Raw genomic sequence first — 16,168 nt, 5'->3', positions numbered from 1 at the left:
GTAAGAGTCACTGTCTGCCATCTTGTCCACCTGGGAGGTCCAAGGGTCCAGCGAGACCACCTCGATGTGATCTTAGTTCCCGGCAGTTGATTGGGAGTTGGGGAGGAAGGAAGCCAAGTAACACTCGTGGATCTGATACAATTGTCCGTGCTCTGCCACAGGGTGACGCCTGCGAATTCTGTCCTCAACTCCCTGAGGAGCTGGGAGGAATTGTGGGAATCCCTGGACCACCGGGACCCAAAGGTGACCGAGGTCCCCCTGGACTTGGGTCACCCGGAACCTCGGTGAGTATTGCCGGTCGATGGGGTCTAATCGTGGCCTGTAATCGTCGCTTTAAGTTCGTTACCGCTCTCCGTGTTGTGTGTTGTGACTAACTGTTTTCGCGCTCGGAAGCTCCAGTGATGGTCTGTAGGCAAGCCTTGAGAGAAACCACGCACACTTTGCGTTCATGGTGTCTCACATTCTGTAAATCAGCACAGAGGTTGGAAGCCACTTGTGCGTTGTTCTGGCAGCAAGACTGGGATTGGGGAGAATCTCCGCATTAAAATGGTGACGTTGCTGGGTGTCAAAAGTTACTGCATGGGTCAGGTGAGCGGGAAGAGGTCAGGATTTCCCACAGCAAGTGTGGGCTGTAGGCTGGGGAACTGGGGAATGAGACCTACCATAAATTAATTGTGAATAAACCATGGAACGGACTGTGGGAAACAGTTCCGGATGCCAGGGCAGTCCCAGACTGGAGATCTCGGTAATTCTGTCAATGCGTGTGAACCCTTGGTACCCCAAACAAATGGATATATTTTCCAGACCAACAAATAATTGTCAAAGAAGTGGGCTTACATGGTCAGAGCGAGGTGTATGGGAATGCAAGATGATGTGGTCCGTGGAAGTGTGGCCAGAGTCTATGGGGTGTTGGCAAATTTACTTCAACTGTAAATGGCCCGTCAACAGAACCAGGGAGAAGCTGCAAACTCGTTTTAACCCATCACCTTCAGCGGCTGTGGAGAACTACAAGTTCAGAATCTGTCATTTCAACTTAAAGAGACTGTTCTCAAAGGAATTGGTGTCGACTGTGCATCTTTAGTGACTCTTGGAATTGTGCGCTCATTTGAACTAACTGATGAACACTGATATCCAGTCCGAGTTGTTGACCACACCACGTGACATTCATGCAAAGTTGCAGCATGGGTGGAAATGCATTTAAATCTGAGAAGGCACATGAGCATGTACAAAATGTTACTAAGCAATGATAAACACATAAGCAATGATAGCAGCAGCCCTGACGTCAACCAGAAGAAGTGTCCCGGCCCGAAACAAGGTCTGCCCATTCTCTCCTGCCCATTCTGCCTGAACTGGTGACTTCCTCCAGAGCTTTGTGTTTTGCTCCAGGACACTGAAACATGGAACGACTGGCAGAAAGCTTCACTACCATTGTGGGAAGCATTCAGCAGAGCTTGAAGACATTTCAGCTGTTCCATGCACAGGGTGGCAAAGGGTGGCCTAAAATGGTGACCCATGTCAGTGATACTGAGGGAATTGCAAGTCAAGGGTTATGGACGGACTCTCTGCAGTGGAGTGAATGTTTAGACATTTGCTGAAGGATTTCTCTGGCATTTACAAAAATATACTAGACCAGGCCAGCACACATCAAGTCTAGTGCTTTGCCACATGCAAGGCATGGTGAGGTACAGGTACAATCAATAACTTGCTTGCAGCAGCATCACTGTCATGTAGACTGAGACAATACACCGAGCATGAATATTATATAAATTATACAAGGCAGTGAAAAGAGAAATACTGTGCAAAAACGTACTTGTTAAATCCAGCAAAAACACTTGTGTCCAATCTCAGTTTCCTTCACTCCACGCAACCCTGAACTCGTGTTTGGTGCAACAATGTTTGATGCATCACCTTGTGTAATGACTTCTGGAGATCTACGTATAGTCTATCCCCCAGTTCCCCTCTGTTACTTCAAAGAGCTCCAGTACTGGTCAAATATGAAGTCCAGGAAAGAACTGCAGATGCTGGTGTATACCGAAGACAGACACAAAGTGCTGGAGTAACTCAGCAGATCAGGCAGCATCTCTGGAGATGGAGGAGAACTTCCTCTAGGAAGGGAAGGGTTCCAACCCAAAACATCACCCATTGTTTTTGTCCAGAGATGCTGCCTGACCAAATATGATTTTCCTTTCACTAAGCCGTGTTGACTTTTCCTGATTACATGGAACAGTACAGCAGAGAAACAGGCCCTTCAGCCCATAATGTCTGCGCTGAATATGACGCTACTAGACCAGGTGGACCTGTTGGGCCCAAACCTCTCCTGCATTTGTGCAGCACCCCACTCCCCACACCCCACCCCTCCCTCCTCCCAATCCCCCTTCCCTCTCCCCTCCTTCCCCCCTCCATCCCCCTCCCCCCAACCCCCCTTATCCTCCCTCCTCCCCCCTCCCTCCCTCTCTCCACCCCCTCCCTCCCTCCTCCCTCCCTAGGAGATAGATTTAAACTTTAAAATGGTAATAACTTAAAAATATAACACCGATTTCAATGAAACTACTTGCATTGCCATTAATGCGACGACGGTGGGTAAGGTGGGCCTAAAATTGTCATCCTATCGTGTACCGTTTTGGCTGTAGTTCAATCACAAACAGACAAACGAGAGTTTTAGTATATAGATGATGATAAACACATGGCCTCTGCCTGCACATGATCCATATCCCTCCATTCCCGACGCATCCATGTGCCAATCCAAACGCCTCTTAAACACCACAATTGTATCTTCCTCCTCCACCACCATCCCTGGCAGCTCAGCGTAAAAAACTTGTCTTAACTTATTCTAAACGCCCCATTTGGAATAGTTTTAGTAATGCTTCTAATATTTTCTATGAAATAGAGGTTAGGATTATGGAACATAACCTAGCACATTCGAGCAGTCCCTCTAATCCAAACTGATTATGATGTAAATATTGAGGGTGATATATTTAGTTTAATTGACACCTTATCAAAGATTGACCCAAAGTAGGTGGTGTCAACACTGAGCCACACACAGCAAGGTCAATAAAGAGTTAACTTTGTGGACGATGCTGTATCAGCTGATCTACAATTGGGATGGATTCAACGGAAACATAAAAGTAGCAATGGAATAGATTAGTTTAGTTTTAGTCCATTATTGTCACGTGTACTGAGGTACACATGATTACAATCAACCTATCTACAGAGCACAGGATAAAACTCTGTGCAACATTAGTGCCTGATGTAACGAGGGGCAATATAAAGCAAGGTTTCACTGCACGACTGCAGGCAGTTACAAATACAACTCAATTTACAAAATTCAGACGGCACCTCCATAGTGGGCTGGATGTCAAATAATGATGAAATGGAGAAGACTGAGAACCCTGTAACCAGATGCCAAGACAGCAACCTTTCCCTCAATGTCAGCAAGACAAAGGAAATTGTGGTCGACTTCAGGAAGCAAAGCAATATACATTGACTGAACGAGAGATGGTTGAAAGTGTCAAGTTCGTCAGAGTTAATATCACCAGTAACTTGGCCTAGACCACCCATTTCAAAGCAATGGGCAAGAAAGCATATCAACGCCTCTATTTCCTTAGAAGGCTGAGGAAGTTCGGCATATCCCCAACGTCTTTTGCCAACATCTACAGATTTGCTGTGGAAAGCATTTTATCGGGATGCATCACAGCGTGGTTTGAGAACAGCTCCATTCAAGACTGCAAGAAATTGCGTAGTTGTTAATGCTGCCCAGAACATTGCACAAACCAACCTCCCTTCCATTGCCTCCATCCACACTTCACGCTGCCTCGGCAAGGCCACCAGCATAATCAAGGACGAGTCTCGCCCCAGTCACTCCCTCTTCTCCCCCCTCCATCAGGCCAGAGGTACAGATGTCAGAAGAGAAATTAATCTCACAGCCTCACAAACCTCACACCCAACACTGCCCCGCAACCCCTCTGTTGTATAAGACGGTGGGAAATCCGTGTCCTGCATCTCATTTGGAAAGGAAAGCAGGCGATTTAACCCGTATCCCAGCCTGCATTCCCTCCGCGCCAGCCGGCCTTACATCAAATCTGCTTGTGTTGCTCCATAATTGCATGTCCAGAAATAGTCTGTGCGATACGACATGTACCTGAGCTGTGATCCCAATCTGTGTTCTCTCTGTACAGGCCATGCCTGGAACTGTGGGACTGCTCGGGTTAAAGGGAGAAAAGGTAGGTCTGAGTCATTATATTTATCTAGTGCATTGCCTCCAGATATTAGCTTAAATATTATTGAGTGTTACAGCAATGTTCAACAGCTCAGTGTGCCAGTAATCCAGAGAGGTGCCGTTTAGATATATAAACATGGAAATGGACCATCAATCACCTGGACACACTAGTTCCATGTTATCCCACTTTCTCATTCACTCCCGACACATTAGGGGACAATTTACAGAGGCTCGTTCACCTACAAACCCACATGTCTTTGGGATGTGGGAGGAAACCGGAGCACCTGGAGGAAACCCATGCACTCAGGGAGAACGTGCGAACTCTACACAGAAAGCTTCCGAGGTCAGGAACTATCCTTGGCAGGCATTGTCCCATCCCCACATCTCTTCCAGCTTTCTCCCCCCTTCTCCATCAATCTGAAGAAGGGTCTCGATCTGACACATCACATATCCATGTTTCCCAGAGATGCCGCCTGACCCGATGAGTTACTCCACCCCTTGGTGTTTTGCTGTAGTTCATCACAAGTTACAGTTTCCAATCACAAAAGCACTAAAGTACACACATTGTTCTGATTACTGGCTTACTGGCACACATTTGTATCTATCCTTGTAATGCCCTCGGCCTTCCTTGCAAGGCTTTTCTTTTCTTTTCCAACTCAATTCATAGAATTACAGAGTCAGACTTACTCAGCACAGCAACGGGCCCTTTGGCCCAAATAGTCCAAGATGCCAATCTGAGGTGGTCCAATTTACCTGCATTTGGCCCACATCTCTTGCGACCTTTTCTACCCATGTACGAGTACAAATGTCTTTCAATTATGCCCACCTCTTCCACTTCCTGTGGCAGCTCATTCCATGTATCCATCACCCACTGTGTGAACAAATTGCCCCTCAGGTCCCTTTTAAATCTCTCCCCTCTCACTTTAAACCTGTGCCCTCTAGTTTTAGACTCTCCTACCCTGGGGGAAAAAATCAGAGTTCGTTAAAATCAGTGGGAAGTAGTGGGTTGATTTACATATTGTGAATATCCAGGCTACTGGATGGACTGGAATTGCCCCTTGGTGACTGTTCTAAAGACCTCCTCTCTTCACAGGGAAGCATCGGCAAGCTGGGCCCAGCGGGAAAGTCCGTGAGTACAGAGGGCTCTCCTAGCTTACTATCTCTTCCTTCATCCGAGCGCAAACCAAGCATCTCTCAGATAGGGAGTGATGTGTTAGCACTTGAAACGAGATCTCCCCAGCATCATCACAACTGTGAGAGTTGTCACTCTTCACCACCTAGCTCAAAGTATGGGATTGCAAATCTTCAGTCAGACTCATGGAAGTGTTGAGGCTTGACAGACTCTGGGTGAAATGAATGCACAGTGCTCCCACCCTGGGTTTGTTTGATGGGACAGTGTAGATGCAACTACATAACAAACTCGCACCACGACCTCCTCCGGTTGTGGCTGATGATAACGTGATTCTCTTCAGCTGATGGGCTTGACGGCAAATTATCAACAAGGTTTGGAAACGACTAGTTGCCAGGAGGCCGAGAGTGGGAATAATGAATACACAAGGTCTGGAGGATGATGGAACCTGGAGCAAAACACAGAGTGCTGGAGGAACTCAGCGGGTCAGGCAGCATCTGTGGAAGGATTGAACAGGCGACGTTTCGGTTCGGGACCTTTCTTCAGACTGACCCGCTGAGTCTCTCCAACACTGTGTTTTGTTCAGCAGTTCCCTTCATTGGCAGGAGGAGATTGTGGCCTCGCTCAAACCCTCACACGGCCACTGTCAATAACTCCGATGACTGAGCGGATCGTCACATTTGCTGGCAGCATGAAGACATGTTAGACAGTGTAGAAGGTGGCAGGAAATCACACGGGGGTGTGAATAGATTGTGTGAAGGGGGCAAATAATTAATGGAAGGTTGCTCTTGTATCCAGGGAGAAGGGGGACATAAAACAAAGAGTGTAAAGGGCCAGTCCCACTTAGGCGATTGTAAGGCGACTGCTGGCGACCAGGCTGTCGCCGACAGTTCGCCGGGGTGTCCCGGGCATGATCGTGAGGAGTCTTCCAAGAATCGTAGTGGATCTCGGCGCGTCGCTGAGAAATCAACCGGTATGAAATTTCTCGCCGTCAGCTGGCTTGTCGCCAGGTATCGTTGCTTATTGCGGGCGCTGTCGCATGCTGTCCCCAGGTTTGCTAGGTTCTTAGATGCATTTAGAAGCAATTTGAAGATACCATAAAATACTTGTGTTTAACCAGTTTATTTACCGTCAGGACATTTGACAGGTAGATTGGAGGCGACAGTTTAACTGTCAGGTAAGCGTGGGAATTTTGCGATGTTTATGGGCATCAGCGATTACTTTTAAAGTAGGCTCCCAGCCCAGATATGCAACCCAGACACCAGATATACATGTCCCGTACATTTTCAAAGAATGCCCACACTCCGCACAAAAATGCATTTAACCACGTTTAAAATTAAATTTCTTAATACTGCTGTTAGTAAACTGGAATCCAGTTTATGCCTTGTTACCGTGAAGCTTGGTTTTCAAGTAACCCAGGTAAGATGTTATATTTAAAAACTCAAGTAATTAGAGACTTGTCAGTGATGTCAGCAAAAATTAGGACGGCGGAGAAGCATTGACAGCCTGGGAATTTCGCGATGTTTCCGAAGACGCTGTAATCTCGACCTGACTCGGCATTGTCGTGGTCATTGTCGTAGGGTAAAAGAAAATTTTGGCGATCTGCTACGACTTTGACAGTCGCCGGCAGTCGGCTAAACATTTGCTAAAGTGGGATAGGCCTGTAAAGCTGCAGGTGTACAAAGTCTGAGTGTAACCACAGCTGGACTCTGTACATCTCCCCCTGGGAAGAGTATATTGGTCGCGGAGACTGGACAAGGATACATTGGCCGGAGATACAGAGACAGGAGATTGATATACGGCTGGGAGAGAAGGGAAGGGTATATTGGATTCAGCAAGAGAGGGGAAGGGGATACAGGGACTGTAAGACACAGGGGAACGGTATATTTTCATGGAAGAGCTTGGTGAAGAATATATTGGTCTTGGAGCGACAGGAGAATGATATATTAGCCTTGTAGAGACAGGTTAAAGGTCTCCCTTCACAGGTTAAGGGTATTGGCTTCAGCAAGACAGGGGGAGTGGGTATTGGCCTGGGAGAGACAGGGGAAAGATATATTGGCTTGGGCTAGACTGGTGACTCATCAGACATTCCAGAGTTCTAAAGGTTAACTTTCAGACAATATTCCACCAAGTAGGGTTCTATTCTCTGCCGTTCTTAAGGTTAAGGTTGATTTTGAGTTTCAAGATATGAAAGAGAACTGCTGAGGTGGATAATGGGAAAAAGGTTCCACTGGTTGGGGATCATGGGGCGATGGTGGGAAGATTGGAGCCTGGTTAGGAAAGACTGCTACAGCACATCATCGCAGATGATCAGATTACCCTTCTACACAAGGTGCAATGTCAGCTGTCTGTGCCACACCAGTACTGTTGGCTTCAGTTAGCCAGGGGAGGAGAGGATATGAACAAGGGAGGGCGTAGAGAAGGACACAATGTTCCCCTGTGCTAGGTCCCTGCCCACCTGCGTTCAGGGAGTCTGATGGAGTGTTGTTCCTTCAGCCACGTTTACCGTGTTCTCTTGATGTTGACAGGGCAAGCGAGGACCTCAGGGCCTTCCAGGACACGAGGGCGAGAGGGGAAACAAGGTAAGTGGTGGCTGCTCGAGCCCTCAGTGTATAGCCGCCCCCTGCTCCCATGGTTCACAGATGTCCCCCCCCCGCCCCCGCCCCGCCCCCCCCCCCTGCTTGCCTCAGGTTAGTGATCACTGAGGGGGGGAGAGTGGGTGAGAGTGATCACTGCTGCTGTTTATTCAGCCCCACAAACCGTGCGTACAAAGCCCAGGGTACATTGGCGACAAAACTTTCTAACACTTCTGTCTGGTGGTGACGGGCAGGGATGTGAACCATGGCGGGGAACGCAAACCGTGTGTGATCGACCCATCAATACTCATCAAGCTACCGTCACACACTGGTACACCCTGTGTACACAGAGCCAGCTCACTATACACCGTGTGTACACAGAGCCAGCTCACTGTACACCCTGTGTACACAGAGCCAGCTCACTGTACACTGTGTGTACACAGACCCAGCTCACTGTACACCGTGTGTACACAGACCCAGCTCACTGTACTCTGTGTGTACGCAGACCCAGCTCACTGTACACCGTGTGTACACAGACCCAGCTCACTGTACACCGTGTGTACACAGACCCAGCTCACTGTACACCGTGTGTACACAGACCCAGCTCACTGTACTCTGTGTGTACACAGACCCAGCTCACTGTACACCGTGTGTACACAGACCCAGCTCACTGTACACCGTGTGTACACAGACCCAGCTCACTGTACTCTGTGTGTACACAGACCCAGCTCACTGTACACCATGTGTACACAGACCCAGCTCACTGTACACCGTGTGTACACAGACCCAGCTCACTGTACACCGTGTGTACACAGACCCAGTGCACTACTCACACTGTGTACACAGACCCAGCTCACTGTACTCTGTGTGTACAGACCCAGCTCACTGTACACTGTGTGAACACAGACCCAGCTCACTGTACACTGTGTGAACACAGACCCAGCTCACTGTACACTGTGTGTACACAGACCCAGCTCACTGTACTCTGTGTGTACACAGAGCCAGCTCACTGTACTGTGTGTACACAGACCCAGCTCACTGTACACCGTGTGTACACAGACCCAGCTCACTGTACACCGTGTGTACGCAGACCCAGTGCACTACTCACACTGTGTGTGAGTGAGGGTGTGTGTGCTGCAAGAGACCAGTGAGGTGTAGGTGCAGCTGAAGGCAGAAGCCGTGTGTGTGAGGAGGATGCGTTGGGCTTTGAGGTCTCGCCTTGACCCGTCTTGTGAGGTGACCGTTGTTCCTGGATACCGGTCAATGTTGGGACTTGTATGGCCCCTTAGGAAGCTGTCCTCCTCCATTACACCAGGGCCACCTGTAGAGTCACGGCGCCAGGCAGAAGAGAGCTCTGCCCCAGCCGGCTGCTCGCCCCTTTTGTGGGGTTACGTCCGTGCCCGGCTGGTTTTAGAAAGGGACCACGCGCTGCCCACGGGCTCCATGGGGGATTTCCAGGATCGTGTGGGGTGAACGGTTTCCTCAATAAGGATGGGAAAATAGTTATATAATGTTTAAGAATATTTGTTTATTTAGGTATTATGGTGGTGGGGTTCTTTGTATTTTTGTGTGTATTTTTTGTAAATATATATATATTTTTTTGTTAATAAAAAGGCTCACCTGCAGCTAACCCCGGAGAGGCTGGTGACCCCTGTGGGACATCTGGTCAGAAAAATGACCTCTCCCCAGCCCCCCCTCAGATCCCACATGGTCAACAGAGGTACAGTCCCTGCTCACGGGATAAACAAGGAACTGCGGGTGCTGGAATCCTGAGCAAATCACAAAGTGCTGGAGGAACTCAGCGGGTCAGGCAGCATATGGAGGGAATAGACAGGTGACATTTTGGGTGGGGACCCTGCTTCAGACTGGGGCAGCCCTCTGAGTGACCAGCCCTCCTGGCCACAGTCTCCTGTGGTGTGAGAGGGCCAGTGGTTGGGAAGCGGTCCCTGGCCCATGTTTTGTGTGAGTGAACGTTTAGCACAGCCGAGCTGCTCTCAGCATCTTTGTCTGTTTCAAGGGGGAGCACGGAGACCGAGGGATCGCAGGAGGCCTGGGCGTGAAAGGAGAGAAGGTTGGTGCTCAGTGGTGCGGCAGACTCTTTCTAATCCAAAGGAGGAATTCAACGGGTCAGGCAGCATCTGTGCAGGGAATGGATGGGCAACCTTTTGGGTCGGGACCCTTCTTCAGACTGAAGTAGGGAGGGAGACAGCCGGAAATGAGAGGCGGGGCAAGACAAAGCCTGGGCAGTGATGGGTGGATACAGGTGGGGGGAGGGGGTGATTGGTAGATGGGCGGAGTTAGTGACAAATGCTAGAGGTGAAAGGGAGGCAAAAAGGGTGTTGGATAAGGAGAGGAGTGAAAGTAAAGCCTGATGGAAGGATATGGGTGGCAAGTATGCAGTGATCAGAGAGGAGGTGGGTGAGGGCCAGTGTGGGAGTTACGGCTTGAGGTGGTGACGGAGGGGGTAGGTGCCTCAGGCCGGCAGCCCAGAGGGATGGTGTCTGGGGCTGGGACGGGAGGCCTAGGCCTTGGGCAGTCGCAGCCATGGGCGCGGGCAACTACCGGGGACAACTACAAATGGCTGCCGGGGGAATTCAGCCTAAAGGTCAGGCAGGTTGAGGGGAGGTCGAGCTGATCGTTCCCAGACACAGCCTCCACATGTTGACAGTGCCCGCCTGCATCCCAGTGGTTGGTGTAGACGCACGGAGAGATCCAGGACCCGTGTCTGGTCCACCGTGGAGGGGGAGAAATAGAAACAGAAACAGAGAAAATAGGTGCAGGGGCAGGCCATTCGGCCATTTGGCCTGTACTGCCATTCAATATGATCATGGCCGATCATCCCAACTTTGGAGAGCAGGAATGGTTGATGTTTCGGGTCGAGACCCATCTTCAGTCTGAAGAAGTGGTCTCACCCCGAAACGTCACCCATTCCTTCTCTCCAGAGATGCTGCCTGACCCGCTGAGTTACTCCAGCATCTTGTGTCCATCTCCAAATTCAAGTGCAATAGGTGGAGCAAAGACGAAGTCCAGGAAACTTTCTACAGCCAGGGGGTGGTGAATCTGTGGAGTTCACTGCCACAGACGGCTGTGGAGGCCAAGTCAGTGGGTATTTGTAAAGTGGAGATTTGATAGGTTCTAGATTAGTAAGGGTGTCAAAGGTAACGGGGGAAGTCAGGAGAATGGGGTTGAGAGAGAAAATAGATCAGCCAGGATCGAATGGTGGAACAGACTGAAAGGGCCGGATGTCTTATGGTCTTATAAGATGCAGAGTGCAGAATATAGTTTACAACATTGTAGCGCATCAGATCCATAGACAAAGTCTAATGCCTGCAATGAGGTGGAGGTGAATTGGACCAATACCCCAGCTTATGGCAGCACCGTTCAGAACCTGAGAATGGAGGGGAAGAATCTGTTCCTGAGTCTGGTGGTGCCCGCGTTCAAGCTTCTGTAGCTTCTGTTGGATGGGAGGGGGGATAAGAAGGAATGGCCGGGGTGGGATGTTGTTATGTTGGCTGCATTACTGAGGCAGGGTGGAGTGTAGATGGTTGTGTTGGCTTTCATTCTGATGCCTCTTCTGTGTGTGTGAGGCAGGGTGAAGGGTGTGGAGCTTGCTTCACCGCCACTCCAGGCCAACTGACCGTAGCTTCCCCGGAACTGGGAACGCCAGGAGCGGGGCCCGCCGACCAGCAGCCAGGCCCCAGGGGTCAGACCGGGAGCCAGGTGAGTGAGTGCGGTCACGGTGGCCCAGGGCCAGTCACCGGTATGGAGAGGGGATGGTGAGTGCAGTGTGCCATGGGGATTGGTGCCCTGCCCTGGGTTGGCACGCTCACAGTAGGCCGATTACACTGGGTGGGAGCGGTACCTCTCAACCTCCTCCTCCCATGGCATCTCCTCCACCTCAGCGCCTTGAAGCCTGGCCTGGGTCAGTCACACGTTGCCCCTGTTGTCTACCCGGCCCGACTCGCCAGTGGTGCATCAGAAGCCACATCTCCCTGGGGAACAGGCACTCATCGGGGCAGGTGAACCCCTGGCCTCCCTCTCCCTGGTGCGTCAGTGAGGAGCCTGGCGGTGGGGGAACGAGACCTCAAGAGAGTGACCCATGGAGAGACCCCAAGGGTTACGCCAGGAGAGAGGGCGGAGGGGGGGGAGGAGCTGGTGCTGTGAAGACGTGGTGGGCTGGGGATTTTGCAGTGAATCCTTGTTGAGCTGTGGTGGTAACGATGGCTTCCTTCGCTCAGGGTGTGCCAGGTTCCAAGGGTGACTCTGGAGATCCAGGTGCCACTGGAGTTCCAGGGACCCCCGGAAAGCCGGGATTACAAGGATTTCATGGGCTGAAGGGCGAAAAGGTGAGTGCACTATTCATTGCTGCCTCTCTCTAAGCAGGTCACAGGATCCCCGTCTGTATTAAAAAATACTTGCCCAACACATCTTCTTTCAACTTTCTCCCACTCACCTTAAACCTATGCCCTCTCGTCTTTAATATTTCTATCCTTGGGACAAGGTTCTGACTATACATCCTATCTGTGCCTCTCATAGTTACATATACTTCTATCAGGTCTCCCCTCAACCTCTGATGCTTCAGAGAAAACATTACAAGTTTGTCCAACCTCTCCTTACAGCTAATGCTCTTTAGTAAACATCTTTGCACCCCTCCAAAGCCCCCACATCCCTCCTGTAACGGGCTGATCAGAACTGCCCACAATACTCCAAATGTGACTGAATCAAAGTTTTATAAAGCAGCAACATAACTTCCTGACTCTTATACTCAATGGGCGAACCAATGAAGGTCAGTGTACTATCTACACCGATCAGCCAAAACATTATGACCACCTGCCTAATATGCTGTTGGTCCTCCGTGTGCTGCCAAAATAGAGCCTACCCGCCGAGGCATGGACTCTACAAAACCCCTGAAGGTGTCCTGTGGTATCCTGCACCAAAACATTAGCAGCAGATCCTTCAAGTCCTGTAAGTTGCGAGGTGGAGCCACCGTGGATCGGACTTGTCGATCCAGCACATCCCACAGATGTTCAATTGGATTGAGATCTGGAGAACTTGGAGGCCCGGGCAACATCGTGAACACTTCATCATGTTCCTCAAACCATTCCCGAACAATGTGTGCAGTGTGGCAGGGCGCATTATCCTGCTGAAAGGGGCCACTGCCATCAGGGGATACCATTGCCATGAAGGGGTGCACCACCACACACTTACTCGCATTAAACTCCATCTGTCATTTCTCTGCCCATTTCTGTACCCGATCTATATCCTGCTCTGATCCTACATACTTTTGACAACCTTTCTCACTGTCTACAACTCCAGAAATGCGTGTCATCTGCAAGCTTGCTAACCAAAGAGCAGAGGTCCCAGCACAGATGAATGAATGAATAGGTTTATTGGCCATGAATGTACACAAACAAGGAATGTCCCTGTGGAACCCCACTGGTCACAGACCTCCAGCCAGAATAACACACTTCCACCACAACCGTTAGTCTTCCATTTGGAAGCCAGGTCTGAATCGAAATGATCATGGGAAACTATGAATCCCATGTTTCTTAATCGTTTGGATCAGCCTACCATTGGGAACTTTATTTAATGCTTTCTAAAATCTATGTAAACACCATCCACTGGCCTACAGTCATCGATCACCTTCATCACCTCCTCAAAAAAACCCGAGTAAGTTAGTAAGACACAACCTGCCGTGTACAAAGCCATGCCGACTGTCCCTAATTATCCCATTTTCTTCTAAATCCTACCCCAAAGAATCCTCTCTAATCATTTCCCTACCACTGACGTGAGGCTCACTGGCCTATAATTGTTTGGATTCTCTCTACTTACCTTCTTAAATAAAAGAACAACATTGGCTGCTCTCTCGTCCTCCGGGACTTCACCTGTGCTGGAGAAGATGCAAAGATCTTTGTCATGGCTGCTACAATTGTCTCTCTTGCCTCTCTCAATAACCCGGGATAGTTGAGGGGCGGCGTGGTAGAGATGCTGCCTTGCAGCGCCTGAGTCCCGGGTTCGATCCTGACTACGGGTGCTGTCTGTACGGAGTTTGTCCGTGCTCCCCGTGACCTTGGGTTTTATCCGGGATCTCTGGTTTCCTCCCACACTCTAAGACATACAGGTTTGTATGCTAATTGGCTTGTTAAAATTGTAAATTGTCCCTGGTGTGTGTGTAGGGTAGTGCCAGTGTGCGGGGCTCAGTGGGCTGAAGGACCTGTTTCCACGCTGTATCTCTAAGCTAAACTAAACTAAACTAAGATCCTTGAGCTGCAGTGTATCTGGTACAGGGTTGGCACAGTGCCCTGTGCACAGTGGCACCTGTTGGCATGTGTCCATGAGTCAGTCACGGGTTGTGGGAGTTGCCGGGCACATCCACGACTCCACCTGCTTCCTGCAGAGAGGCTCCCTCAATCCAAGGATCCGGCGGGACCTTTGGGATTATTGGTCCGTTGCGGGGAATCTCGCTGATTCAGCCCCGGTGTGCTGCTTGCCTCATGCAGGGGGACCAGTGCGAGATCTGCCCCACCATTCCAGAGGGCTTCAAAGATGTGATCGGACTTCCTGGGAAACCCGGACCTCGAGGAGACCCTGGAATTCCTGGGACAGGGATACCCGGGAAACATGTGAGTCCCTGCGTACAGACCTGCGAGTGGGTGCTTGGGTGGGTGAGTGAGTGGGTGGGTGGGTGAGTGGGTGAGTGAGTGGGTGAAAGGGTGGGTGAGTGGGTGGGTGGGTGAGTGAGTGGGTGGGTGAGTGAGTGGGTGGGTGAGTGAGTGAGTGGGTGGGTGGGCGAAGGAGTGGGTGGGCGAGGGAGTGGGTGGGTGAGTGCGAGTGGGTCGACGAGTGGGTGGGTGAGGGTGAGCGAGTGTGAGTGGGTGTGTATTTGTGTTGTAGACAATAAAGATGGTGTGGGATGAACAGCCACGTAGCATACTTGTATACGTATGTGTGTGCTTGTGCCCACATGCATGCATGGGTTTTTATGTGTGAATGCATTTTGTATTGAGTGTGTGCATGAGTGGATGTGAGTGTGTTTTGTGTAAGTGTGCATTCTGTGTGTATTGTATGATGATGTAAGTGTATGTGTACATGTATGTATGTATGCATTGCATGTTTGTGTATTATGAGTGCATGAAGGTGTGTGATTGTGCGAGAGTGTGAAAGTGCATGTGAGAGTGAGAGAGAGAGAGAGTGTGAGGGAATCAGAGAGAGTGAGTGAAGGAGAGAGATAATGTATGAGAGAAAGTGTATGAGAAAGAGTGAGAGAGAGAGTGAGTGAGTGAAGGAGAGTGAGAGAGAGCCACGATCTCACTGTGTCTCTGTGTCTCTAGGGTTTGCCGGGTCTGCCAGGAGTGACGGGCAGTCAGGGTGCGAAGGGGGAGAAGGTGAGTGTAAGCCCGTGGCATGGAGGGTGAGGGGGGGTGAGGGTGAGGGTGGGGGTGAGGTGAGGGTGGGGGTGAGGGTGGAGGGTGGGGGTGAGCGTGGAGGGTGGGGGTGAGCGTGGAGGGTGGGGGTGAGCGTGGAGGGTGGGGGTGAGCGTGGAGGGTGGGGTGAGCGTGGAGGGTGAGCGTGAGTGGGTGAGGGTGGAGGGTGGGGGTGAGGGGTGGAGGGTGGGAGGTGAGGGTGGAGGGTGGGGGTGAGGGTGGAGGGTGGGGGTGAGCGTGGAGGGTGGGGGTGAGCGTGGAAGGTGGGGGTGAGCGTGGAAGGGTGGGGGGTGAGCGTGGAGGGTGGGGGTGAGCGTGGGTGAGCGTGGAGGGTGGGGGTGAGCGTGGAGGGTGGGGGTGAGCGTGGAGGGTGGGGGATGAGGGTGGGGGGTGAGCGTGGAGGGTGGGGGTGAGCATGGGGGGGGAGCATGGAGGGTGAGGATGGGGGTGAGCGTGGAGGGAGGGGGTGGGGGTGGGGGTGGGGTGAGGGTGGGGGTGGGGGTGGCCGTGGGTCAGGCCGAGGTGGTGAGGGCGTTAATGCCGATCCTTTCTCCTACCAGGGGCAGCACGGAGCGCCCGGACTCGGAAAGCTGGGGTCATCGGTGAGTGAACCCTGACCCCTGACCGCTCTCAGCAGCACCACCGCTCTGGGGGGCGAGAGACGGGGGAGGGGGGGATCTGACCGGTGGGGGCCAGAGACCCCCCCTCAGAGGGGCAGCGTGGCGGGGAGGGGGGAGATGACATTCATCCACGAATACACTGCTCTCCTGGTCAGACGTTTCAGACTGGAGACAGCTGGGGGTGGGGGGGGGATGTGGAGTTG

At 51.2% G+C, this 16,168-nt stretch overlaps 1 protein-coding gene across 1 annotated transcript in view; it reads left to right on the top strand.

Moving 5' to 3' along the window:
- Positions 1-16,168, top strand: part of col16a1 (collagen, type XVI, alpha 1) — a 143,697-nt gene that overhangs the window by 63,541 nt on the left and 63,988 nt on the right. Inside the window, 10 exon segments of the mRNA XM_078423060.1 lie at positions 162-284; positions 4,176-4,220; positions 5,310-5,345; positions 7,874-7,927; positions 9,939-9,992; positions 11,513-11,641; positions 12,160-12,267; positions 14,422-14,544; positions 15,253-15,306; positions 15,906-15,947. Of these exon segments, the coding sequence (XP_078279186.1) occupies positions 162-284; positions 4,176-4,220; positions 5,310-5,345; positions 7,874-7,927; positions 9,939-9,992; positions 11,513-11,641; positions 12,160-12,267; positions 14,422-14,544; positions 15,253-15,306; positions 15,906-15,947 (768 nt within the window).

The sequence above is a fragment of the Rhinoraja longicauda genome, chromosome 27 (genome assembly GCF_053455715.1).
Source record: "Rhinoraja longicauda isolate Sanriku21f chromosome 27, sRhiLon1.1, whole genome shotgun sequence".
Classification (NCBI taxonomy): domain Eukaryota; kingdom Metazoa; phylum Chordata; class Chondrichthyes; order Rajiformes; family Arhynchobatidae; genus Rhinoraja; species Rhinoraja longicauda.
Note: the sequence above shows the minus strand (reverse complement) of the source record. Positions and strands in the feature narration are given on the sequence as shown.